Source organism: Dermacentor andersoni, chromosome 3 (assembly GCF_023375885.2).
Source record: "Dermacentor andersoni chromosome 3, qqDerAnde1_hic_scaffold, whole genome shotgun sequence".
Taxonomy (NCBI): domain Eukaryota; kingdom Metazoa; phylum Arthropoda; class Arachnida; order Ixodida; family Ixodidae; genus Dermacentor; species Dermacentor andersoni.
The window spans coordinates 161,548,686-161,574,037 of NC_092816.1; the positions used below are offsets into that span (position 1 = coordinate 161,548,686).

General features: G+C 47.4%; 1 protein-coding gene across 2 annotated transcripts in view; it reads right to left on the reverse strand.

Annotated features, from left to right (window-relative positions):
- The window catches only part of LOC126524201 (sphingomyelin phosphodiesterase 4), a 118,974-nt gene that overhangs the window by 23,644 nt on the left and 69,978 nt on the right, over positions 1 to 25,352 (reverse strand). For both annotated transcript variants that reach the window (XM_055067362.2, XM_055067361.2), the window contains exons 12-14: positions 25,186 to 25,225; positions 15,309 to 15,478; positions 7,350 to 7,643 (exon numbers count right to left, since the gene is read on the reverse strand). In XM_055067362.2, coding sequence (XP_054923337.2) covers positions 7,350 to 7,643; positions 15,309 to 15,478; positions 25,186 to 25,225 — 504 coding nt within the window. The remainder of the gene's footprint in view (positions 1 to 7,349; positions 7,644 to 15,308; positions 15,479 to 25,185; positions 25,226 to 25,352) is intronic.

The following is a 25,352-nucleotide window of genomic DNA, read 5'->3' on the forward strand; positions in this document are numbered from 1 at the left end:
TTTCGGACTTGATGAATATTCCGGATTTCATAAATGCACTGTCAGTGTTCTCATAGAGCTAATGGATTATCGCAACCAATTTTTCGGATGAACTTAGGGCCCAAAGTTAGATTTTCCGGACTATATTGCTCATTCCGAGCCACGCAACCTGATCTTGGATGCTGCCATGTTGAATCTTCCACTAGCTTGGCCAGGCTTGGCTTCCAGTGGCCCGCTCTATAGCCTCCAAGATTGGGAGGAACACACTGGGCTTCTTCGATTTTCCACTTCTGGTGACCCGCAGGCTGCCAGAGCTAGTCAGAGCGTCTTCGTTTTTCTTGGGTTGCTCCGCCCACCACGCCATGCACTTCCGCCGGGCATTCGTTTTGCTCGGGCTGGACAGTTCTGGCTACCCGCTGGCTGCCAGAACCCGCCAAGACGATTTTGGTCTGGCTGCGCCCTGGAAGTTCTCTGGCTAGCAAACAACTAAAAGAGGGGATGGGCGCTCGCCGCCATCTTTGCGGGGACTTCACAGATTGTAATGCGGGCGCTTGAGGACTTAAATTTACCTCGCTAAGCCAACTGTCTACGGTCATCTTCGAATTTCCTTACTTCTAGCATTATATTTTTAGGTGCAAACTACAACACACAAAGCTACAAAGATGTATAACTGATGACCCAAGATGGACAACCCATAGCCAAAGTCGAGAAGGTAGGGTGTTGGGAATGATCATAGAAGCCAAGGCCACCAACAGGGAAACTACAGTCAACGACTGATTTTTCGGACCCTCTAGGGAACGTAAAAACGTCCGAAAATTCAGGCAGTCCGAAAAAATGAATGCATGCAAAAAAACGCACCCTTTTTATTTTGTTCTCAGATCTAAAGGTAAAGGGCGAAGTAACAGGCTTCCGAAACCCTGCCACAGCATCAGTGAAGTGGCTATAAAAAGAGGCGTTCAAAAACACTGTATGCAGCCGACTGCCGGTTTATTATGTACATGTGCATCGTCGGGCAGGCGGTGTTATTGCTGCAGTGGCTTGAAGAACTTGTTCATTGTTGTTTTGACGGCGTTCCGGTTGCATGTGATCATATTTGCCTCGATCTGAGCAAGGGTCATGTCAGCACTGTACACCGATGAAAGAGTCAACAGTGCTCGCGTCAACTCGGCGCCTGTAGGTGGCGCAGGCATTGGCTCCTCATTTTCAACATCGGAGTCTTCTGAATCCCCCACAACCCGACAGACTATTTCCTCGTCAGTCAGTTCTGCGCAGAAGTCGAGCTCGTTGTCAGCGTCAACAAACTGTTCAAAAGTTATTTCCGTGGGTATGGAAACCCCAGCAGAGCGGAGGTCGTTGATCACGTCGTCCGACGGTACTGCTTTCCGCGCTTCGATGCCATCGGTGAGGACGAAGACGGAGTGGGCGCCATCGAAGGCAAGCGAAATCCTCAAGTTGCGAACAGTGGAGTTCGCTCACGAGCGTCGAAGCACCTAGGCCTAGCGTCGCAGAGCACACTTGACACAACAGACAACCACACACCACGCTAGCCAAAACGTGGCCTGCGCAAACGAACAAACAAAATGGCGCCGCCCCAGAAACTCCGCCGGAGGTGGAAGTGCGGCGATGAACATAGCCAGCGTGGCCAGACCAAATCGGTGTGTGACGACTAGATTCGGCTAGTTGTGCTTCAAAGCGGTGATATGCTTCGGCTGCAAGTGGATTTCCTTCTCAAGGGCGCTGCGCGAGGAGCCAAAAATTCCTTCCGTCTGTCAAAAAGTCCGGAAAATTGGACGGCGGGGGGTTCGAGTGTCCGAAACTTCAGATGTCCTTATACATTGATTCTACGGGGCTCGTGGCGGTGCCGCGAGGACGTCCGAAATATCAGGCATGTCCGAAAATTCAGTCGTTGACTGTATTCGCAAAATCGAAGCCACAGTTTCTCAGACGATGCGATTGATCAAGGGAATCACCAACAGGCAGGAGGGAATGAAAGAAGCAAGCGTCATGAGAATCACCTAGGCGTTCGTCATAAGTATCACGTATGTGGCGGCATACCACAGATGGGGCGCCGCACAAAAGGAGGAGCTAGACGGCCTGATTAGGAAGATACAGCCGCCGACCGTTTATTCGGACCTCACGGGGACTGCAGAAATGTCCGAATAAACAGGTGTCCGAAAAAGCAGAGTAAGAAAAAAAAAGAAGAAAGAAATCCTTTAATTCCACGCACTTATTCGGGCTCGGCAGTAGGCTTGAAGAAATCATGAATGCGCTGTTGCACGCTGTTCTGTTTATGCGCTATCAGATAAGCCTGAATCTTGGAGAGGGTCGTACGGTCGGTGGCTGAAAGCACAGTCACCGCTTGTACACGCTCCACATGCGATGGCAGTGTAGCACATGGTGCGTCATCTTCCGACTCTGAGTCATCGTCCGGCGGTGCACCAGAAACGTCAAGAATGATCTCGCCGTCATCAAGTTCTGCGCATGTCAGTACAGCAGCATCAGCACCTGTGAAACTGTCAAATGAGACGACGGTGTCCGGAATCGCAATGCAACTGCTGCGCAGGTGTCCGCAGAACATTTTCAGCGTCATTAGAGAGCACATCCGAAGGCGACAAATCCTAGGCCTCCCGGCACCTGCTTGCCGGCATGCCCCAGCGCAGTCTGCACGGGCACTGTCAGCGCCATTAGACACTTGACGCCACGTTTCCATATGCCGCGTTGGATCACAGCCTCCTCGACACAGCATACAAAGCAAACACCACCACGCCGTCATGCCGACATCAGTCGCACAAACGAAAAACGTGGCCTACTCACAGCGTCGTGCACAAAGAAACAAATCAGCTGCTGGATTGTCTTGACATGGCTTACTAAGATGGGATCGGAACTGCTGTAGCAACTCTATCGAACCAGGCAGAAACGATGATGATGAGCGGGGATTTCCAGTAGCGCCACTTTTTAGGACAGCAAGGAGGCTCCGTTCAAAATAAAAATGGCGTTCAGCAAGTCGAACCATGCACCGGTCAGAGTCAGTGCATGGTGCTCTCGATCGAGTTGGCTCAAGGAGTGTCCGAAAAATCAGACGAGAGGTTGCAAGGTGTCCGAACTTTCAGCAGTTGTTATACATTATGGTCTATGGGGAGAATGGCGGTGCCGCGAAGCAGACCGAATAATCGAGCATGTCTGAATTTTTGGAGTCCGAAAAATCAGTCGGCGACTGTATACAGACAAGCGATTGGACTCATGCTAAGCACGGGCACGGCGAAACTCCAAGAGCTGGGACTGCACAACACGCTAGAGGAGCTAAATGAAGTGCAACGTATAGCGCAATACGAACGCCTCTCTAAGACGATGGGGGGCAGACACATCCTAGATAAATTAGGGATCCGCTACCCCACACAGCATGGAGACAAACGGGACATACCCAAGGAAATAAGGGCCAAACTCACGGTACCCCCCTTACCCAAGAATATGCATCTTGTGCAGCATGAGGGCAGGAGAATAAGCAGGGCAAAGAACATGGCGAAGAACTACGGAATGAACAAGGACGTGGTCTTTGTAGACGCTGCACGTTACAAACACAAACACAGCTTTGTCGCAGCAGTACTTAACCACAACAGACAATGCTGCACAAGCTTGACTCTAAACACGACACGCATCGAAACGGCGGAGAAAGTGACTATAGCGTTAGCCACACGATAAATCAATGCATGCTATATAATCAGATTCCAAGACGGCGGTATGCAACTTTCCGAATGGCCGGATCTCCGCTAAGGCGCTAAACATACTCAGAAAAGGCAAACCAACAAGGGAAGACAGATGCGTTTAAATCCTATGGATACCAGCCCACACCACCTATGCAACGGGAGAAGACAACCCTAACGGGGCGACACACAACGTAGCTGGAGGACTGACTTTCCAAGCTGCGACGAACGTAGACCCCTCGACAGTGCCCTCCGAGGTATGGGAATGGGAAGACAGAATGACCAGGCTCAACGACATCACCAACCATTACAAGATGCAAAGATGTACTTATCCACCACCCCATCCACAACTCACTAGATCGCAGGCTGTCCAATGGCAACAATTACAATCCAAATCACACAAGAGCCCGATACTAATGCATGCTATTTATCCAGACATATGCAGAAGGGATAGATGCAAAGTGTGTGGCACCAGAGCCGCACTAGAATACATGCTATGGGAATGCCAGGAACTAATACAGGACAATGCGAGTGCAGCCTCCATCAATAGCCTCCGTGTGCGATGGCAAGCCGCGCTGCTCAGCTCGAACCTGGAAGACCCGCTCTGGGCAGTCCAGCGGGCCAAGGAAGCCGCCAAGAGGCAAGAACTCTTGGCTGTAACCTTGGCGGGTGCCCCAGTCAACTAACTCGCCGGACGCGAATCGTTCCGATTCGAAATAAAGTTTTCTGACTGACTGACTGACTGACTGACTGACCAACGTACCGTTCCGCATTGCGAAGCGGTGTGATATGAACAGTGGTGAACTGTTTGAAGCTTTTGTGTGAAGGCGTGTGTGTCCTTTGACGGCTTCCTCGCGGCGATGATAAGCGCACCGCACTCTCATGCATACATGTTATCTGCACCGTGTTCCACGCAAGTTGTAGACGCTCATTCGCACATATTGCGGTACATATTCAGTTCGTCTTTCTGTGGTGGTGTTCCTTTTCATATATCTCACATATGTATGCAGAGATATCCCATTTTTCTGCAGTTAGCGAAGGCATTGCAGCTAGCCCGTGTTCGAACTGCAAGCCGTTGATGTAAGAATGCATTGTTGAGTAACAGGCACACGTACATTAGACACACGTACATTTGCTTGTTGCTCTTATGATCACGACTAATGTTGTTTTTCGTGTGAAACTTTTCAGTAGTCACAGGTGGCGTGCATTTTCATCCACCAGCCACGTCCCCAGCTCCTGAGAGTCAAAATGAGAAGCGCCATCAGCCACAACAAACTTTCTGAAAACGAAGCCCCAGCAGGTCAGCACGAAATTTTATGCGTATAAGATATACCCAATATCCTGCTTTTTTATGTCTTGTGAGATGACACAACGCCAACTCATCAATGTCGCCAGTGGGCGAAATGATCGCTACGAGCAGGGATCCTCGAGCCATCGCTTTCAAGCATACAATCACTTAAGCGCGATTTTGCGTGTTGTCATCGGAAGCATCGGAGGCCATCTGTTGCGCTGTGCAAAGTTAGGTTGGCCCAGTGCATGTCCTGTGCCGAGTCACACGAAATCGTGCAAAAGTGATCGTACCCCTGACTGCAACTATATATTTTCAAGCTGGCAACACATAAATGGGTCAACTACGCCAAGCGCACGCCGGCCTCGCTGGGCGCTGCCATGCTGGTAGCATGTTTAGATTTGGCCAACTGTCCGGGCGTTTGATTTTGCAAACTTCGGGCAGGTTCAGGTTGTCTTGGGATCCCAACCCACGTGACTTCCTATCAGGACCGGAACTAGCTGGCTGCCAGAACTCCGAAAATCGAAGAGGCCCATTATCAACAGATAGCACGCACTATCCCCCAGTATTGGAGGCCATGCCCACTCTTCCTTAGCTGATAAAACGCTCCAGGGGACTGCACTATATTTTTTTGTTTCTTTTTTCAATCAGCGCTATCATCATAATCACTTAGTACAAGATCGGGTTCTTTTTTTTTAAGTTTCGGTTGCTATTTTGCATGTGGTGCGTCCACACAGCAGGTGTGTCTCGGAGACGTCGCATCTCCATGTTTGTGCAGCTTCGAATTTGTGTAATCAGTGCCCTCTCCTATGCCACTGCAAGAGCCAAGCGGCGCAAAGTAACGTGGCTCATTTCTTCAATTGCCAACGCAATGACGCTCCTATCGACTGTATATAGAGATGACGTCACCCTTGCACAAATCCAAGCAAATCTGATCACCTCTAAGCATAGTATGAGGCAGGGCATTATTAGAGATTCTTTAAAGCCACTCTGAGCCTGACAAATCTTTTTTTCGTGGGGGGGGGTTGAACAAGATTTTCCAGATTGTTCAATTTTTCAGTCCCCGCATAATTTGAAAAATCAGTCGACGACTGTATATTTAATATGCGGTGTAAAATGTGTGGATACAAATGCTCGGTACACCACGCTGACACTGCACTAGCCATTTATGAGAACTCATGACCTCCGAAATCAGGCAATGAGTGTCACAAGATTTTGAAGGCCATGACCAGGTCAAATCGCCGCCTAGCTGCCGTCTGGCTGCCAGAACTCCGAAAATGGAAGAGGCCCAATGCAAACAGGGAATAAAAAGCCTATAAAAAGAAATTCTTGCGATATGTGTAAATGCGAGAGCATTACTAGTCGCTGAGTGTGTCACTTAGTTATGTCACTGAGTGTAGTGTTGCGGCAAAATGTTGCTGCATTATGTCTCCGAGTGTAGTGTTGCTGCTTATGAGGTCGCAACAACACAATATGACAAACCGGCCACATTGTGATCTCTCAGCTAAGTAACTTAGCTGTGTTGCACCTGTGTTGTGTCTATCTTTTGTCCTCATCTTTTGCACTGTGTAGACACGTCGACTCTCAGCTAAGTTTTATTAGCAGAGTTCTCATAAAAGTAACATTTCACGGACATTCCTTTGAGTGTTCTTTCTCAATGCGCCACTTTTCAGCTCGATGACACCACTTTGCCGAGCGACAACAGTACTTTTCCGAGCGCCATCATGGCATTGACACCCCATTTCTTCATTGGATTCGTGGGGCAATTCTACCTCATACTCGGGGGCATGCCGTAGTCATCGTCCGACGAGTACCTGAAGCACGCTGCATTTTATTTGTCATAGCTGTCGACCATGGGCTCCAGCAACGGCGTTTGCAGAGCCACGATGTTGTAGTGATGCCTTTTCCCGATGCTAATGCCTTTCGGTGCTTTTTGTGTTCGTGAGTGGCCATGCGGAGCATCTCTCCGCACCACTCAGGAATGCGAAAAGAACGGAAAGGCATTAGCATCGGGCATTAGCATTCACCACTGTCACCCGTTGCAAACAAACAGTGGCACAATGTGACAGTGACGCACTGGTTAGGACGCTCGAGTACGGAGCAGTAGCAGTGGCGCAGAGGATCGAATCCTCACCATGGACACTTAAATTTTTTTTTTTTTTTTTTGGTTAAATGAAGATGACCTAATTTATGCACCGTTTTTCTGCCACGGCTTTCTCATGACAGCGGGGTGGCACAATGAGCCAAGTAATGCTTTCGCATTAAGAATGGCCAGTCGTTTCTCGTCTCTAGCTGGCTTCTGTTGTCGCGTCCTTGAGCTACACATACGAGACTATGCCTGTGCTTAGTCAGTCAGCAGCAACACCTAGGTGTGTACCCACCTTGAAGGCATGGCAGAGCTCGTCAACGGAAGCATGCAAGTAGTTTTGTGTCCGCTTCCACTCGGCCACCTCGTCGGGGGCCCCGGGTGAAAGGAGTGAGCTGAGGACCCGCCGGGCACCTCGCTTCAGCAGGCCCCACCACGAACTGCCGCTAGTGCTGCTGCTGGCTCTGCCGAGGTGGTCGTGCTGCTGAGCGCTGTTGCTGTCCTGGTGACCCGTGGCGCCAAGTTTCTGCTCGAGCTGCCTGTCGATAGACCGGCACGCCTGGCCTGCCAGCTGTACCAGGCAGGTTACCTGCACAGCAGACAGCTTTCACAATGTGTTTTGCTACGCCACCACTACCCCAAAGAATGCCGGTGCAACTGTGAAACCTTGTTATAATGAAGATGCATCTGACACAAAAGTATCTTTGCTATATTTGTTATAAGCGCACACCGCAATGCATAAACAAAGGGGGGGGATCACAATCAGGTCTATGCGAAATAAACGCAAGCGTGATGCTTTCAATGGGCCAGCAAGGATCTCCTATACATCTGTGCCATATTGAAGTCCTCTTGCCAAGTATTTGATATTTCTGCTGCCAGAAAATATACTTCGAGCTGTGAGCAAACACTGTAACTGATATTGCCTCAGGTCTTGCATTTCTGGCTTTCTTGGTTCCATTATAGAAGTAGAATACTGCAGATACTGGTGTAAGAGCTGCACTTCTAAAAAAAATATTTGACGAGTGGAGCCCATACGTGGGTAAGCCATATGCAAGTCAATTTTCAGTTCACATACAGCTCACATACAGTTAATCAACAAATCCACATACAACATACTTTTGGATATAACAGACTATTCTTCTCATTTAGTTTGGTCTGCCAATATTATACATGCAATCCATTCTGCTTTTAACAGACCTTGCTAAAACCGACTATTGTCTAAACAGACATATTCGGCAAATTTTGTCTACATGGTCTACAGTTGCATGCATACGAATGTGCGTTACATGCAACTATTTCCGGCTGCTTGCAAAATTTGCGACAATGCAATTTTTCTTAAGCAATGAATACGCTAATGGCAAGCTTCCCACAGTGACGTGCCACACAACGTCCCGCTGGCAGAGAGTTTTTGAGTCAACCACGCAAGCAGACCACCGCCGCCTACTGCTGTCGACTCAGTGCCGAGCAAGCGCTGAGAGTGCCACTGGGTTTAACCAGCTTCGAAGTGAAGCCATATCATACGGCGCTTCAAGAAGAACTGCCAACGATAGCTAGATACACAGTTGTGAGGGCACTTTATTTCTCATAGCACCAATTCGCACAAACAAGAATATATGCTGCTATTCGGACCCCCAGACTGTGAGACACGTACTGCAGTCAAGCCGTCTTGCATGCAGTGGAGAGGCGGCCCGACATGGACTCGGAGTTGAACTTGCCTCGCACCGTGGCTCTCGTTCGCGATACATATTTGGACAGCGATCGTCGCTTGTCGCGAAAGGTGAAATTAACATATCAGTTGATACTATCAGCCACTGTTTTGCGTGAAGAACAAGCTGTAGCCGTCGTCTGTACCATCAGTGGCCGTGACGCGCTTGGGCCGGGTGGTTGGCATGGCTGTGGGCCAGCTCCCCACTGTTGTGCCGGCCATTCATCTTGCCATTGTGCAAGTGTATATGCGTTCTAGCACGACGAGGACAATGCCACTTGTCAGCAACCAGCATCCGGAAAACAACGAACAGCAAGACGCCGTGCCATGCAGTTGTACGATTACTGCGTAAGCGTGTTTATTTAGTTATTTAATTTCGATGTTTTTGTTGTTTTTGCATTCACTTAGTGTGGTATATACAAGGTTTTGCCATTTCACAACATACCATGAACCTAATTTAGGACAGAATGGACGTAAGATAAAACAGACATTTTTTGCTGGATTATCAGCGTCGACTGTATGTAAGCAAAAAAAGAAAACTTAATTTCAGTCATAACATGTTATCTGGCACCTGACCACAGAGGTGCTTCTTAGCAGTCTCACTGCAGCCGGCTGCCATTCTCCCATGCCCTTAGGTGCATGCAACAACTCCAAGCTTGAACGAAGCATTGTGTGCGGTTGGGTGTTTTTCTGTATCACAGGCTGTGATGCTATAATTGCAGCTAGCGCACAAGACAAGTGGAAACGCTACGTGCTAACCGATGCGTACGCAATAGGCTGGTACAGTTTATGCGAACAGTCGCCAACTGATTTTTCGTACTCCAAAAATTCGGACATGCTTGATTATTCAGTCTACTTCAAGGCACCGTCCTTCTCCCCATAGATCATAATGTATAACAACTGTTGAAAATTCGGACACCTTGCAACCTCTCGTCTGATTTTTCAGACACTCCTTGAGCCAACTTGATCGAGAGCACCATGCACTGACTCTGACCGGTGCATGGTTCGACTTGCTGAACGCCATTTTTGTTTTGAACGAAGCCTCCTTGCTGCCCCACGAAGTGGCGCTACTGGAACTCCCTGTTCATCATCATCGTTTCTGCCTGGCTCGGTAGAGTTGCTACAGCAGTTCCGGTCTCAGCTCAGTAAGCCATGTCAAGCCAATCCAGCAGCTGATTTGTTAGTTTCTTCGTGCACGACGCTGCGAGTAGGCCACGTTTTTCATTTGTGTGACTGGTGTCGGCGTGATGGCGTGGTGGTGTTTGCTTTGTGTGCTGTGTCGAGGTTGCAGTGATCCAACGCGGCATATGGAAACATCGCGTCAAGTGTCTAATGGCGCCAACAGTGCCCGCATAGACTGCGCTGGGGCATGCTGACAAGCGGGTGCCGGGAGGCCTAGGATTTGTCACCTTCTGATGTACTCCCTACTGACGCGGAAAATGTTCTGCGGAGACTTGCACAGCGGTTGCATTGCGATTCCGGACACCGTCTCATTTGACAGTTTCGCAGGTGCTGACACTGCTGTACTGACATGCGCAGAACTCGACGACGGCGAGATCATTCATCAGGTTTCTGCTGCACCACCAGATGATGACTCAGAGTTGGAAGATGACGCACCATGTGCTACACTGCCGTCGCATGCGGAGTGTGTACAAGCAGCAACTGTGCTTTCAGCCGCCTACAGTGACCGTACGACCCTCTCAGAGATTCGGGCTTATATGACTGCGCGTAAACGGAACAGCGTGCAACGGCGCATTCCCGATTTCTTCAAGCCTACTGCCGAGCCCGAATAAGTGCGTGGAAATAAGGGATTTCTTTTTTTTTCCCTTAATCTGCTTTTTCGGACACCTGTTTATTCGGACATTTCCACAGTCCCTGTGAGGTCCAAATAAACGGTCGGTGACTGTATACAAAACACATTATGTTCAATGGCCACTGAGTCGGGGATTTGACTTTACTACTTTAAAACGAAACTACTCTTTAAGTGGGTATGGTTCAACGAGGTTTTACTGTATCTGGTATCTAAGCCGGCAGCAGCTACATATGGTGGGGCTAATGGCGACTGCACGAGCCCCATCTTAAAAGCAATCTGCGATGAATTCAAAGTATAGGTGCGCCGAGGGCTGATAGCTTTGTGTGTGCCCTGTTCTCCTTACTTACCGTATTTACCTGCATAATGATTGCACTCGCGTAATGATCGCACCCCTGAATTTTGTCGTCAAAATTCGATTTTTTTTATTTCCTGTGTAATGATTGCACCCCGAACTTGCCGCAGCGATATGTCATGTGCCAAGTCCAGCTAATAATGATCCCGCTTACCATCTGTTGAATGCTACGCGAACGACTCTTCAAGACAAACCAAGCGGCCTGAACGCACCAAACATTCTTAAGTAGATGCCTCATTTCAGTACTTTCATCACTTTATGCACTTCCATTACTAAAAGAAAGCTGCAACCAAACTTGCCTTTATTATGTGTAGGCTTTATAATGGATGTGGTCAACAACAACAAAAAAGGCGCTTTCGATTCTTCTCATCTGCACTCGTGGGCACGCAACAAATCGCAAGCGGCAACGATAGTAGCCACGTTTACACTGATACGTTAAATGTGTACCTTATTCATATGCCGACGCTTGTAACACAGCTAAGATATTCACCCACCCTTAGCGGAGACGTGCTGTAATAGGATAGTAGTGAAGACAGATGCCGCAGTTTCGGCAGCATGCCGGCCATGTGTTTCTATGTCAGTGGAAGCTAAGCGCGCCCATCTGTTTCTATCCCCTCAAAGTGGACATGGCTACGTTATTGCCGCAAGCTTGCCGATATTAACGATATTATTCATTACTGATATGGAAGAAACTGTTCCAATGCATGTAATGTACTCATGAGAAGAAAAAAAGTCGTGTTCGGCGCGTCCGGCGCGTCCGGCTTACTCCACCGGCCGCCATTTTTGTTTTGGTGTCCCGCAGCAAACGCGGGACGAAAACATTTTTTTTTTCTTTTCGCGGGAAATTTAACCCGCGTAATGATCGCACCCCTGATTTTGCGTCAATTTTTCTGACAACGAAAGTGTGATCATCATGTGAGTAAATATGGTAGTTCGCGTGGAGGCGAGAGGCAGCATGAAGATCAATTAGCTCACTGCTGCTGACGTGCTTCTTCATGCCAGCGTTTTGAGAGGCTGTGTCCGTGGTCATTGAATGAATGTGACACCATGCCTGTTAATTCAGTCAGTAAACAAATGTTTACAAATTTATACAGCCAGTAGAACTACTATCCTTTCTTCATATAGCTGTCTACCAATTTGCTATCGCAATCGATGCTTCGCCTTTCGGTCAAAACTGTGACTCTTCTTTTTGTATTTCCATGTGTTTTACGATGCTTGCCTGGTGTTCTCAAACTACAGGAGGTACCTTGTTTGTTCGATGCTTCTGTTTATTGTGGCATTTGCTATGAATTACTTGTGCAAGTGCTTTGGAGTGTTACGAGTGTATTTCACAAGCGGCGTAAAATTTAGCCCGTGGCTTGGCATAACTAGAAACGCCACCAGGATCCTATTTAGCAATGATGTAGAAAAAACTCTGCCCAATTAGTGTACGAAGTGAAATTCCAGTGGATTAAGTACAACCTTTTATGCAATATTCTTAAACATGTGCTTGAAAGTATTGTGTGAATTTTTTTCGTGAGCTAACCCTATGTCACATGAAGTCTACATTTAGCGAAAATATGCGGCACGTTATGAGTAATGCGCATGCAAAGTTGATAGTTTCGGCTGATTATGCCCTCTGCAATAAATTGTGTAATCAAGTGCTCCAGAGCATGTACCATTACCTTTTACAAGCAGTGAAGCATTCCACAAGCAGCCGTTGCATACCGCATTTTTCTGCGTATCACCTGCCACCACGTATAACCCACTCTTTCCCCCCCAACTGCAACAGCCGCGAAAAACATTTTTTTTTTAATCAGCGCACATATTCCGCAGAAGTCACTCCACACAACAACGCACACATCTTTGCAAGAACATCTTCGCAGATGCACAACTCGTCCACGTCGATCTTCAGTGAGTGGGTCTGCTCCCCCCTCTTGGGCGATGCTGATAATCTTCAGCTTCTGCGGCGTTGTAATGGACGGCCATTGAGTGCCGCAGCTCACCATGATCGAAGTTCTAGTTCACTACCGCAGACTGCACTTCATTAACAACTAAATGCAAAATGGCGACCCATAATGAGGAGGAGAATGAGCAACCACGAAGGGGAGAAGAGAGGTAAAGAAACCTTGAATGGCAAAGAACCTTACCTTTAGCCGATACATCATGGCACAATTTGCGTATAACCCACACACCGACTTTGCTGTTCAATTTCTTTTACGTTTTTGCCGTGGGTTATATGCACAATAATACGGTAACTACAAATGTCGCTAAGATCAACCTTAACAACAATAAGCAGACTACTATGAATAGTATGGGTGCAAAGTTAAATAAGGGGTATCAAAAACAGATTTTGCACACAAATTTCTGAAAGAAGTGTTTCAAATGCCATGCCGCCATTATTTGCTATGTTATTAGCGATTTCCCAATGCCCGGAAAGAACTCTGCGTTACACAATTTTCATATATAGCATAAATGAGGGGCATCTTAGGTGCAATATATTTCAAAACTTCAACGTTACCGAGTTAATTAGAAGTGTTACAAAAATTCGTGAACCCTCACTCTTACGGTATTTTCATGCTTGATGCAATGTTCGCCTGCCGTCCTTAGTGAACTAATGAAGGTACCGTGTTTCCATTTGGTTAAAGTAAGGGCAAGGCATATGTAATGTGTAAACAAAGTTTAGAGTGGGTGGGCTTTTTGCGGCCTCTGCAATAAATTATTCAAGCACTAACTGGAACCCCAATGTATTTGGTCCAACGCTTTGGGAAATATAATCTTGAAACATGTCTCTGGCAGATTCATCTCGGGCTACAATTTGTACATTGCAATATGTCCCGCAAAGTAAATAATTAAGAAGTTGATTGGCAAATTTCTGTTATTTAGTCCTCGGTCCCTGTCTGAAGTTTGCGCTGTTGCTCCGACCTCTTCTTGAGGTAATTTGCCCCGTGTGTAAGGAGTAGCCATGCAGTGATGGGGGTGCATAGTATGCGCTGCCTTTCTATGCGTTTAGTATTGGATGTTGCGTAAAATCGAGTCTTGGGGACGCGTTGAAGGGAGAGGCAAACGAAGGATTCGCTCCCCACTGGCAGTACTTTTCATGATACCGTCGTCCCGCTACGGGCAACATTATCAGCCGCGAGGGTGGAGTGGACACGAAAGCGTGGCTGGTTTTACTTGCTACTGCCGATTTGAGGATATCGCTGGCACAGGATGAAACTATCTTTCGGCGCCGACTCTCAAATCCAACAAAATATTTTTTTTTTCTCATTCAGGTTTTTTTCAAACTGCCCAAGAATGCAGAAAATTTTTTAGGCCCATTCCGCATAAGAAAAATGAAGCGGTGACTACTTATTAGCATAAAAGGTCAAATTTCAATACAAAAAAATTTCTATGTAATGAAGCAACTTGACAATTTTACTGGCTTCATTATATCTAGCTTTAATTTTACTACTACAATTGAACTTTCCTGCGCGGTTGTTTCTGAACACAGCCACCAACAAGCAGTACGATTCTGCCAACTGTTTACTTCCTCTTCCTTTACCACCATGTTTAATTACTTATTTCATCTTTCTTCAAGGCACCACAGTGACAAACGAAGTCTACTATGATGAGAATTCTTTTCTTCCACTACAACGAAGACGCAGTAAACGCCCAAGCCCATTTTGTCTCACATTTGTTCATTGAAAATACCCAGAGACCTGTTTTCATGACAGATGTGCGCTTCATAATTTTGGTGGGGTCGGGCATTTCAATTTGCCATGTCTACACCTGCCAAAATAGATTATTCACGCCTCACCCAAACATCACAGCGCTACATAGGAGAAATGCATAGCCTTTAAGGCTATCCAAGAGGCTCTGTTTTCTGAGAGCACCTGTGATACGGGGAAGCCACGAATGAGTATGTGGGTGCAATGCATGCGCAACAAAACATACCGTACTATAAAAACATGCAAAACAGTAACACGCTGATTTTTTGTAGTGTACTACGGTACACGGACTGCTTCTGATCGTTTTACAGGCTGTCACAAAGAAACAGAAGCAGGCCATGATGCTCTCCTGCATGCGGACAATGGCACCTACAGGTAGCACTTTTTCCTTCTATACTTGTCACCCTCCAAATTTGACATTTTGTAAATGACACGTGATCGAGAACACACTTGTAATGATTTAGACATAAAGCAATTCGTTATTTGCTTGTGCCCATGAAAGGTTAAACAAGCACATAGTAAATTAGACTTTACGGCGCAAGAGACAGGGACTAAACACGCACAACACGGGCGCCAGCTACCAACTAGCTCAAGTCAACACACTGCTTAAAAACAAACACAGTTCGCAACAAATTTCATCGTGTGCTTCCAACCTCTCGTAACAACGGGCCCACCGTCCAGCCTTGGCGACCCACCTGTTTGCGTCTTTCGTCGCCGTTGAGTGGCCGGTACGTAAAGCCAGATTCCTCGATATCGGCCATGTGCTGCCGGACCAAAGTGGCCACTGGGGCACTCACCGCTTGACGCTGCAGAGCGCTGCTCGCCGGTGAAGTTGGCCGACTAGCACTGCCCAGGCTTGCCTCCGCTGGAATAGCCGCATATGCGAGACACGAGGGTCATCAATTTACGCACTAAATGTGACGCATAGCAAGCATCGGCAACTACTGTCCGTGTAACTGCACTGCACCGCAGTGATCATTCATGCAAAGTCAAACAAATCACTTGCTACAGATTGTCTGTTGCCTTTTCACTCATACTGCGATCCATGACTGTCTGAAATATCCTACCATTGCACATAGCAACTGATTCTGACTGCACTAAATTTCAAGAACTACTGTGCCGTCGTGCCATATGGCACTCAATTTGGTTCTAAGTGGTTAGAGTAAATTTTGGAAAAGCAACTGAATCTCAAGAACTGAAACTTGGAGGGGCCCAAACATTTTTCAAATTCAATTGAGTTCTAAATAAAGAAAGCCCACTGAAATGAGGACTTATGTACAGCGCTGCATTACACAGTGCACATCCACTCAATTAACACACGTATGACGAGTTAGGAAACATTGCCGACCAAAGTTTTGGTTCTGGACGAGGCAGCAAAAACCTTAATTCGATGGCAAAATCAACTTCGTAGGTTTTTACAAGTGCAGTGCCACAAAATATCTGTTTGCAGAATTTTGCTATATGTTGTGCTTCATAAACGATACCGAAATGATGCCAGACACAAAATTTCACGATGGCCAAGGCAACAGTTTGCATTTACAGTCGAACCCACTTATAACGATACTGGTTTTAACAATATATTGGTTATAACAATGAGGAGCTGCTGCACCGTCAACTTTTGTATGTTTTCCATGGTGAAATAACCCACTTACTACAATGCCCCGATGCCGCATTATCGGTTATAACAATGAAGCTTGGCTGCTGGTGTCCAGCCGAAAGGTAGTGAAATGTGAAATTCTTGAAAAGAAAAAAAAAAAGAGAAAACGAGAAATTCGAGCTGCTGCACGATGGGCTGCTGCTCCAACAGCTGCCGCGCACTCATTTTCCAGCCATCTCCACGCGCCTCTCCCCCGTTGCCCTTCCACCCCTCGGAACATAAATGGGCTGCGCGCACAGCTCGGTTGCGTCCCCAGCTCTGCGCCGCCTCACCCTCCGAAACACGAATGGGCCGCACCAACTGCACTGTTCGAAGGTTCTGCACATGTTGCTCGCTGGCTCCTCATTCAGCACAGTTCTAGAAATAGCTTAATCGCTCGTGTTGGTCTTCGTTCCTTGCGTCGAAAACGTTCCTGACCATGCAGTTTCTTGCTGCGAAAACGAAAGATGGCTGATCCACCTGCTGATCATCAGCAATGCCAGACGTTGCCGGTGAAAAGAAAGCACTCGGCTTTAGATTTGGAAACGAAGTGCTACTAACCGATGAAGCGATCGGTCACAACTGTGCTTGCATCAGATAGTGACGGCAGCGATGACGCCGTAGGGCAGACTGCCTCAACGTTATCCTCACAGGAGGCCCAGCAGATGATTCTGTCCCTCCGGGGCTTCGTTTTCGCGAAAAGCCTTCCGTTGCACTATGTGGAACACCTGGATGCCTTGGAGAAGGATGCCAGCAAGCTTTGCATAAAGCATGCAAGGCTGACGGACATAGGGTTTTCTCATGCAAGCCAGTGAGAAGTATGTGGCGGATGCTTCTGACGATCTCGCCTCAGCATTTCTTCTGGATTTCTCCAGCTGACAGGCTGCCCCGGCAGCCTTCTCGCAATTTTTAAAAGGCCCCTTTTGGGGCCACCAAAGCGATGCCTCAGCGGTGCTTGCATATCACTTGCCACCAGTGACCCCTCTTCGCAGTTGTTATAGCAGTGCCATTCTTTAACACCAACAGCCGTGGCTTGTTACACGCGAACGGAGCGCCCAGGAAGCAGTTAAACGAGTAAACACAATCTGCAGTCAGATGGAGGAAGGTGGTGGGGAGGGGCACTGGCCTCCCCGCCATTATAGTTTTCTCACAACATCACCGTCATCCCCCATTTTGATTTCTTCATGCAACCCGGTTACGGTTATCGGTTATAACAATGGAATTTTCGTGGCACTTAATATTGTTATAAGTGGGTTCGACTGCACTAGTCGCACATTGTCACAAAGTTAAGATATCATGAGTGCAACTGACCATGCAATGCTGCCAGTTTAGGGTACGTTGCACAAATTCAGTGCGGAGCTTCATGCCTGCCTTGTTATAATGAGGCTGAAGGGGAAGCCAAAATTACTTTGTATGTGCATCACAATGTTATAGCGACCGTTGCCCTTTACTGCAGGATATGTGCAGTAGTGTGCACAATTGCACACTACAGCAGCATATGATGCAATTTTAATATAACACTACCAAAAGATTTTTCTGCATGTACAACATACAACATTTTAGCACATGATGTGACTGCCTTTATGATAGCTTCCTTCAGTTCCAATATGATGGTCTTTTCCTTAGACTTTCCACTTGGCTCGCTTACATTGTCGTGAAACCGGCGAACGTTCCAATATTGTCACGTAGTAGGAAAGACCGCAGCAGCGAAACTATGAATAACAAAACTAAGTTTTTATTGGGCAAACCTATGCACAAAAACAAACTATACTCCAAGCACAACGATAGCAGCGAACACCATCGGCGATCGGCGAAAATCTGATCTGCCGGTCAAGCGCATCGACTTTTATACATGAGTCATTGAAGGTTCCAGAGTAATCACTGGTGCCCACATGTCTTCCAGAAAATTCTACACAATTCACGACGCATATGCAATGAGATTACACAAGCTTCAGTGACAACAGAAAACAGGTAGACGCATTGATAACGTTCAAGAAACTTCCAATACATGCGGGCTCGTCCCACCCTGAGCAATATTATTTGTGGGATGGTCACTCGAAAAAGATAAATAAGGACACGTGTCAATATAATGGTCTTTTCCTTCCACTTTCCACTTGGCTCGCTTATATAGTCATGATACCAGCAAAACAGTGACGCTGTCGTAAGGAACTGCTGCTACACAAATGAAGTCTGTCGTGTTCGAGCAGCACATGACACACAACACGGTGCACTAACTACGCCGTTAGGACGGTATTGGGCGACCTGCAACACCTTTGAAGATGGCTCTACCGTGCTTGGCAAAGCGCCAGAAGCACAGCTCGCCCTACAAGCGGCCCATGAAAGTTTAACTATCCAAACTGCCACTTTCTCATAACACTGTGGCTTGCCAAGGCTTCACTCGCTTGACTTGACCGACTCACGGCCTCCGAGACTACACCAACACAATTTCAGTCATACCTAGCTGTGCCAGCCAGCGCAACATGCAGCAGTGAGTGAGAGAAGACGGGGGTACTGGTTTTTAGCATGCCACGTGCAAGCATCATCATCGACCTGCGGCGCAGGCGCAGCTAGGTGCCCTCCGAGACTGCAATGTCCAAGGGTGCACCTGCGAGCCTAGCTTTGCCTGCTACACGCGACAGCAAGAGAGAGGTATGATAAAATAAAAGAGAAGTGCTGCTTGCGCGTGACCACTGTGCACATGGCTGTACGTGGCCATAAAGTTAGTATGCAGACTAGTGGAAAAGCTGATTGAGAAAAAATGGCAATCGCAATGACGTCGCCACGTTGCTACGTCTCATTTTGGTAACAGTCAAAATATGATGCAACAACAAGCATCTACACATAGCATGTACGTGTGGACAATCTGTAATGTTTATTCCGTATACAGGGCAGTCCGCTCAAGAACTAAAAATCTCATCGTCATAACCGACTATCGCTATATATGGACTGCAACAAAAAAAGAAAAGCTGCCGTAAATACCTTTGTAGCTCCGAAACCAAATTTGCCACTTGCAATAAAAACCGACACTGCAGAAAGTAGGCTGTGAAAAACAAAACGTTTATTTATACCTCAAAACAGCATGTCAAGTGTTAGGTGCACTGAAATAGTTAGAAATCTGCCCTTGCTTTTGCATAAGCTTCAGGTTCACAAATGCGGTGTGCATCACGTCCAGCTGCTGCGTCATCACTGCCGGCTATAATTTCACGAGCATTAAATCAATGAGCAATCTGACTGATGACAGTGCACAATGGGTCGACATTGGGGTTGGTGTCAAACACGAGCCATTGTCAATCTCGCAGTCCCTGCCCCTGCTGTTGTTGCATAATCCCGCCGTCTGTCACGCATAATCCCGCCGTCTGTCGGAGATCCTGTTGCAGAACGAGGCATCACTATCTGCCTTCAGAAACTCCATAGAAGCACCACCTATTTCACTGTGAGTAGCGGCGAGCTCCCAGAGTTTGGTAATGTCAGTGGCTTCCACCATGTTGGTTTCACGCATCGGGGATTTCGCCATGGCCCTGGCGCACAAAGCCCACCTATTCCGTTGGTTGGCATAGCCGTTGGTTCTAGCTTTCACGATCGTGATGCTCCCAGTTTTCAGAATCATCAATATCATCGACTGCATGAGCTCGTACTTCTTTGAGTCTTGCAAAATTTTTAGCTACGTCTGAAGCGACACAGCTTAGCGCTTTGTCAGCGCACCACTGCTGCTTCCGTGGCATATTTCTGCACACAGTGAGAAAGAGAGGGAGATTGTAGAAAGGGAGCGCTGTTCACTTCTTGTTTTTTCTTTAGAGCATAGCTCTTAAGCGCCCGTTCTTGCTTGAGCATCAGTGTCCTCTCGGCATAACCAAGCGAACGAGCACAGTGAACAATGAAAGAGCGAACACATAGTGTAGCAGGGGAAGAAAGACAGCGATAGCGAGGAGAGCGCGAGGAGGAGGGTGCAGCGGAACTATGAGGTGGAAAGTGGAGGAGGAGAGTATAGCGATAGGGCGAGAAGAAAAACATGGTACAGCACAATTTGTGTTCTGTAGGGACGAACGCTACGAGATGGCGCCAGAGTAGCGCGCGTGGCTTGTTCACCGATTGCATCATCAATAAGGCACGCAGCTATCGCGTCCACCGATACCACATGTGGGAACTTTGTGCTGCATGAGTGGAGGTCTGTCTGCGGTGGCTGCTGTGAATCACACCCATGCGTCACTGATTGCTGCCTCTCGCGATCTCCCATTCAGCTGGCAGTCACACCACACTTCGCTGCGTTTGCAACGTTCCACACGAGACAGCTAGTCCGCACCAGCCAATATTGCAAGATGAAAACAGGGATAGAGCTGTGCTCAAATTTCGCATATGGAGTATCGTAATATCTTTCTCTCTTCTCTGGGCGCTCGCATGATTGCTGGTGATGTGACGCAGCTGGCGCAATCTTCTGGCACGCTACGCCAACTTACGATGCTCCTCTCCTTGGCATTCGCAATCGCCGTGCAGATAGGACATGCTGCACTGCAATTTCGGCAGATATTAGCTCTCGTAGGAAAAGTTTTCACCCCCTCTCAGTTAAGGGAAACTTAGCAATGCATATTTCCTGATTATTCTGCATGGAAAACACCACCCAACCTGCACAATTCCGATCATTATAACCGACATGTGGAGAATAACATATAGATACATATGGGATCTTGCCTCTTAGCCCTAATGCATAAGTTTATACGCTTAAGTCGACTCATCGTTATAGCTAGGGGTGTGAAAATATCAAAATTTTCTAATATGAAATGGATACAAATACTTTGCTTTAAATATTGCACTGTATATCGAATGATGATATCCACATGCATTAATTAGCAAGTTGGCTAAATTTGTTATTTTGCAACATTGAAATTACATCGTCAATGTAAAAAAACTAGACTAGTAAGCTGTTACACTAACACATAGTGTATTTGCCTCATGTTAACTTCGAATAGTTAGTAATTCCCTATATATGTCCTCGGCAGCCTGTGCCTTACTATACTGCATCAAATCATCTTGAAATCAGAGGCATTTGACCCTGTACCAGTCGTCACTCATTGCACTTGCTGTCAAGCAATAAGCTCAGAATTGGGGGTGGTGCCGCAAAACAAAAAATTACTGACGATTATGATCCTCCGTAGTGCAAAATTACGTGTTTTCCTTCCACGATACATTGACTGGCATGGACAACAACCTGTCTCGTGCAGTACGTTGCAAACAGATCGAAGTATGGCACGACTGCCTCGCTAATCTGGAGATTGCGAGAGACAGCGCATGGGTGGCATGTGGGTGCAATTCACAGCCGCCGCAGTAGACAGACCTTCCAGACGATGTGCCCAACTCTGGTGCCATCTTGCCACCATCGTCACGACACCATGCTTTTCTTCTCACGCTTTTGCCACACCCTCCTCCTCCGTTTTCCTCCTCACGTCTTTCATCCCCCGCTGCGATGGAGGAAAGAAAAAGACTATGAGGGAGCGTCACATGATTCCGCTAGCCTCGGCAAGCCAGCCTCCTCTGAAGCCGCCCCTCCTGCTCTCCGGGGCCTTGTGCAAAGTGCCTTTTGAGCAGGGATAGGCCCACATTGTTGCCAGACCTTTTGTGTTTCTTTGGTAAATGGCAACGATTAGTGGCTTAGTGGCACCTGCTGTCAAAGGCATGGTGGCACGTAGGAAATATAACGCGTGGGTTTCTGCTACCATAGACATCATTCCTCACCACAAATGCACTGCATTTGTGTTTCTTTGGTAAATGGCAACGATTAGTGGCTTATTGGCACCTGCTGTCAAAGGCCTGGTGGCACGTAGGAAATATAACGCGTGGGTTTCTGCTACCATGGGCATCGTTCCTCACCATAAATGCACTGTACTTAAACATGCCAGAACCATGATGGCATAATTTTTAAAGCATCACTTGTGTTTACCACCGCAGTTAATCAGTGCTCTCACCTTGGAACCCGTCCAGAGTGTGCCAGCCCGAGTGTAGTCTATCGTTTCGTCCAATCAGCTGTTGTGTACCGTAAACACTGGTACGTATTTTCTTCCTAATTTTTCTTTAATTTTAGCATGTTTGCTTAATAAAACATTCTGCTGTGCGTCTTTTGTTGCGAAAGAAATAAATAGCATTACCCTGCACTCTAAACACCATTGTCACCGCATTATCTTGATATTTACATCCACTATTTTGCAAGATTGTGTGGTGCAATGTCGTTACGTTTTTGAGACGTGACTTGAGTTCTCGCTGGTCTGTTGAGAGGCAGAAGGCATTGAGCAGAACGACAGCGCCGACTGGGACCTGTGGGCAGAAGCTGCCCCACACGAACCATCGATGCGATCATCGTCGGTGCGCGGGCGAGCGGCGAGCTTCGCCATGCGGGCGAGCTTCATAGAATGCTTCCTTGCACCGAACGCGTGAAGCGCCTTGAGTTTCTCTGGGCGCATCATAGCCGACCGCACAACAATCGGCAGGCTAAACACAACAACGGTCTCGTAAAGAATTGAAAACAAAAGGCGCTGGTGATGGAGGAGCCGAAGCAGACGACGGCCGGACGCATTATGCAGGAGACCACTACGTCATTGCACGCAGCAGCCAATGGGAGTCACGGGCTCCCTCACGTCCTTGAGGAGCGCCGCGCTTCGCCCAATCTCAGCTTCGCATCTCAGCCGCGGGAAACTTGAAAGTGCTCACGAGCCCTCTAATCATGAGTTATTTACACCTCTCCCGCGATGCTGCCACCGCCGCCGCGGGTGGCGGGGAAAAAAAAGCACAAGAATGCACGAACAAAACAACACCAAAATGGCGGCGCTCGGGTTGCGGTGGAGAAATGGCGTTTGCGCAAAGTCGGGGTATTTCGAGCACTTGCTCACCGCTCGAGGGCTGCCGCAGCTCGTTATTAACTTTATTTGAAATAGTTTCGTGATGAATTAGATGTTGATATTAACAGAAATGGTAGTTTATAAGACATACTGCCTGAATATGTGGTTTTCCAAAAATCAACTTTCTCATGATTTTTCTGTTTTCAAAGGCCGCGTCCCCCCTTAACCCTTTCGCTGTCGGACCTTTCTGGCCGTGACGCCCCCCCAGTGTCGGCTTGGTTTCAGGGAACGAGCATAACAGGGAATGAACATAGCAATTTATTTTTGATTATGATTGGCATACAAACAACATAGTCAATGCAATATGCACATTTCAGTGTTCTGCAGCTGTTGTTAGTAAACATCATCATCATCATCATCAGCCTGACTATAACATCCGTTCAACATCCGAATCTGACGATGCGGAACTCACCTCTTCCTCGCATGAGACTGACCGAGTCCGAATCTGAGCTCGGCTCGTATTCTGAATCGGAATTGAGCCACCGCTCCAATGAGCAGACGAAGGTCCGCGTGCTCAGCCATCCGAAAGTAACCGCGCGCAGGGAGGATGCACTTTCAGTCGCCCGCACAACGGAGAGAAATGGGACGTTGCGTGATCAAGAAGACAGAGGGAGATGGAAAAAGGCTAAAACAAACTTCGAAGGGCTTTACGTTTACTGCTGCAAGTCGGAAGCCAGGGTGCGGCGAGAGAGCGAAAGCAGCAATCGAGTCACTTTTTTCGGAGAGGCAACGGCGTGGCGCGTGCCTCTGAACGTGATGCGCCATAGCAGACACACCAACTGAAGAAAAATAAAAACCTTCAAACCAGCGGAGATGGCAGAACAACCCTTGAACATATAACCACACGGGCGCGATGCATGATACAGCGAACGCGGAGCCACCGTGCCACTCAGCAAAGAGAGAGGGGCGAGTGGCAGTCGCACCGTACTCTTCAATACATGTATTACACAGGTCGAGGCGAAAATACGAGCTTGTAGAAAGAGTCAACAGATGGCATGGCCAGTGCAGGAGCGCCAGCTTTGCGCTGAGGCGCGAAATTTTGAACGCACGATAGAGAACGTACCGGTACGTCAGTGACACTGTGGGGGGGAAGCGTGCAGACGTACCGGTATGTCTGTGACAGCGAAAGGGTGAAGGGCGCATGAACCAGATGGGATCACTGTACCGAGGGAGGCTCGAGATGGTATTCATTGCACATCACGTATGAATTGCATATCGTCATTAGCATCTGCGTGCCTGTACAGCGCAGCAACATGGCGGCGCCCTTGTGGTTACCAATTACAATGCATGGGTGCTATGAAGAGCTTTTCCTCTAGAGTTGATTATACATTTCAACTCTATATGTGTGGCAGTGAGGAAGACTAGCATTGCTCAACGGCGCATTCGACATGGGAATTTTAACTGCTGCATCAAAGGAGTGCCGAACCTGGCAGAAAGCAATACGTTCGGTGCTCAACGGTTGGTATTCTGGTTTTCGAGACGAATCTAGTTTGTTCTATATACTGGCAGAACAATTTTATTTTGTTAAAGCAAGGTTTTAAATACACAGATACCTATAGCGATTTCAATGCATTTACTGCGTTACATACATTATTTTGTTATATCCAGCTTCGCTTCAATGAGGCTCAAGTGTACTTGTATGAGTCGTGTAAAAATAGCTGACACACTTTACCTATAAGCAGATTTCGACAACTAACTGTTCGCCGATATCGTGCTTTGAGCGTTGCTTGTTTTTCTTTGGCACAAGTACGATCATTTTAGCTAGCATTTCTGGCTGTTCCATTCTTCACCACTGCTACAACTTGGCAATACGATGAGGCATTACGCATTTTGTGGTCAGCCAATAACTGTGGCTCTATGAAAACTGGGTTGAGGATTTGCCACAACTACGTGTTAGTACATCTTAAACAGGCACATATTAACGAGGTTCTACTGTACCTATCTCTTTCACGCATTCCTGATCTTGCAAAACTCCTGAAGTTGATAAGGCAAATGATAATTTGAAGAAGGAGGAGAGAAAGATCATAATAATTTACATGGAGGTCATCTCACCTTCCGTGATCATCGCGAACAGGTTAGGCTGAAAAAAGACCTGCAAGACAATAAAGGAACAGTTTGCATGATGCACAGAGAGACAACATAAGAGAAAAGTGGTAAAATACAAAGGAAACTGAACTTGAAATAACGGCATCCATTTCAAAAGAAAAAGAAAGACACGA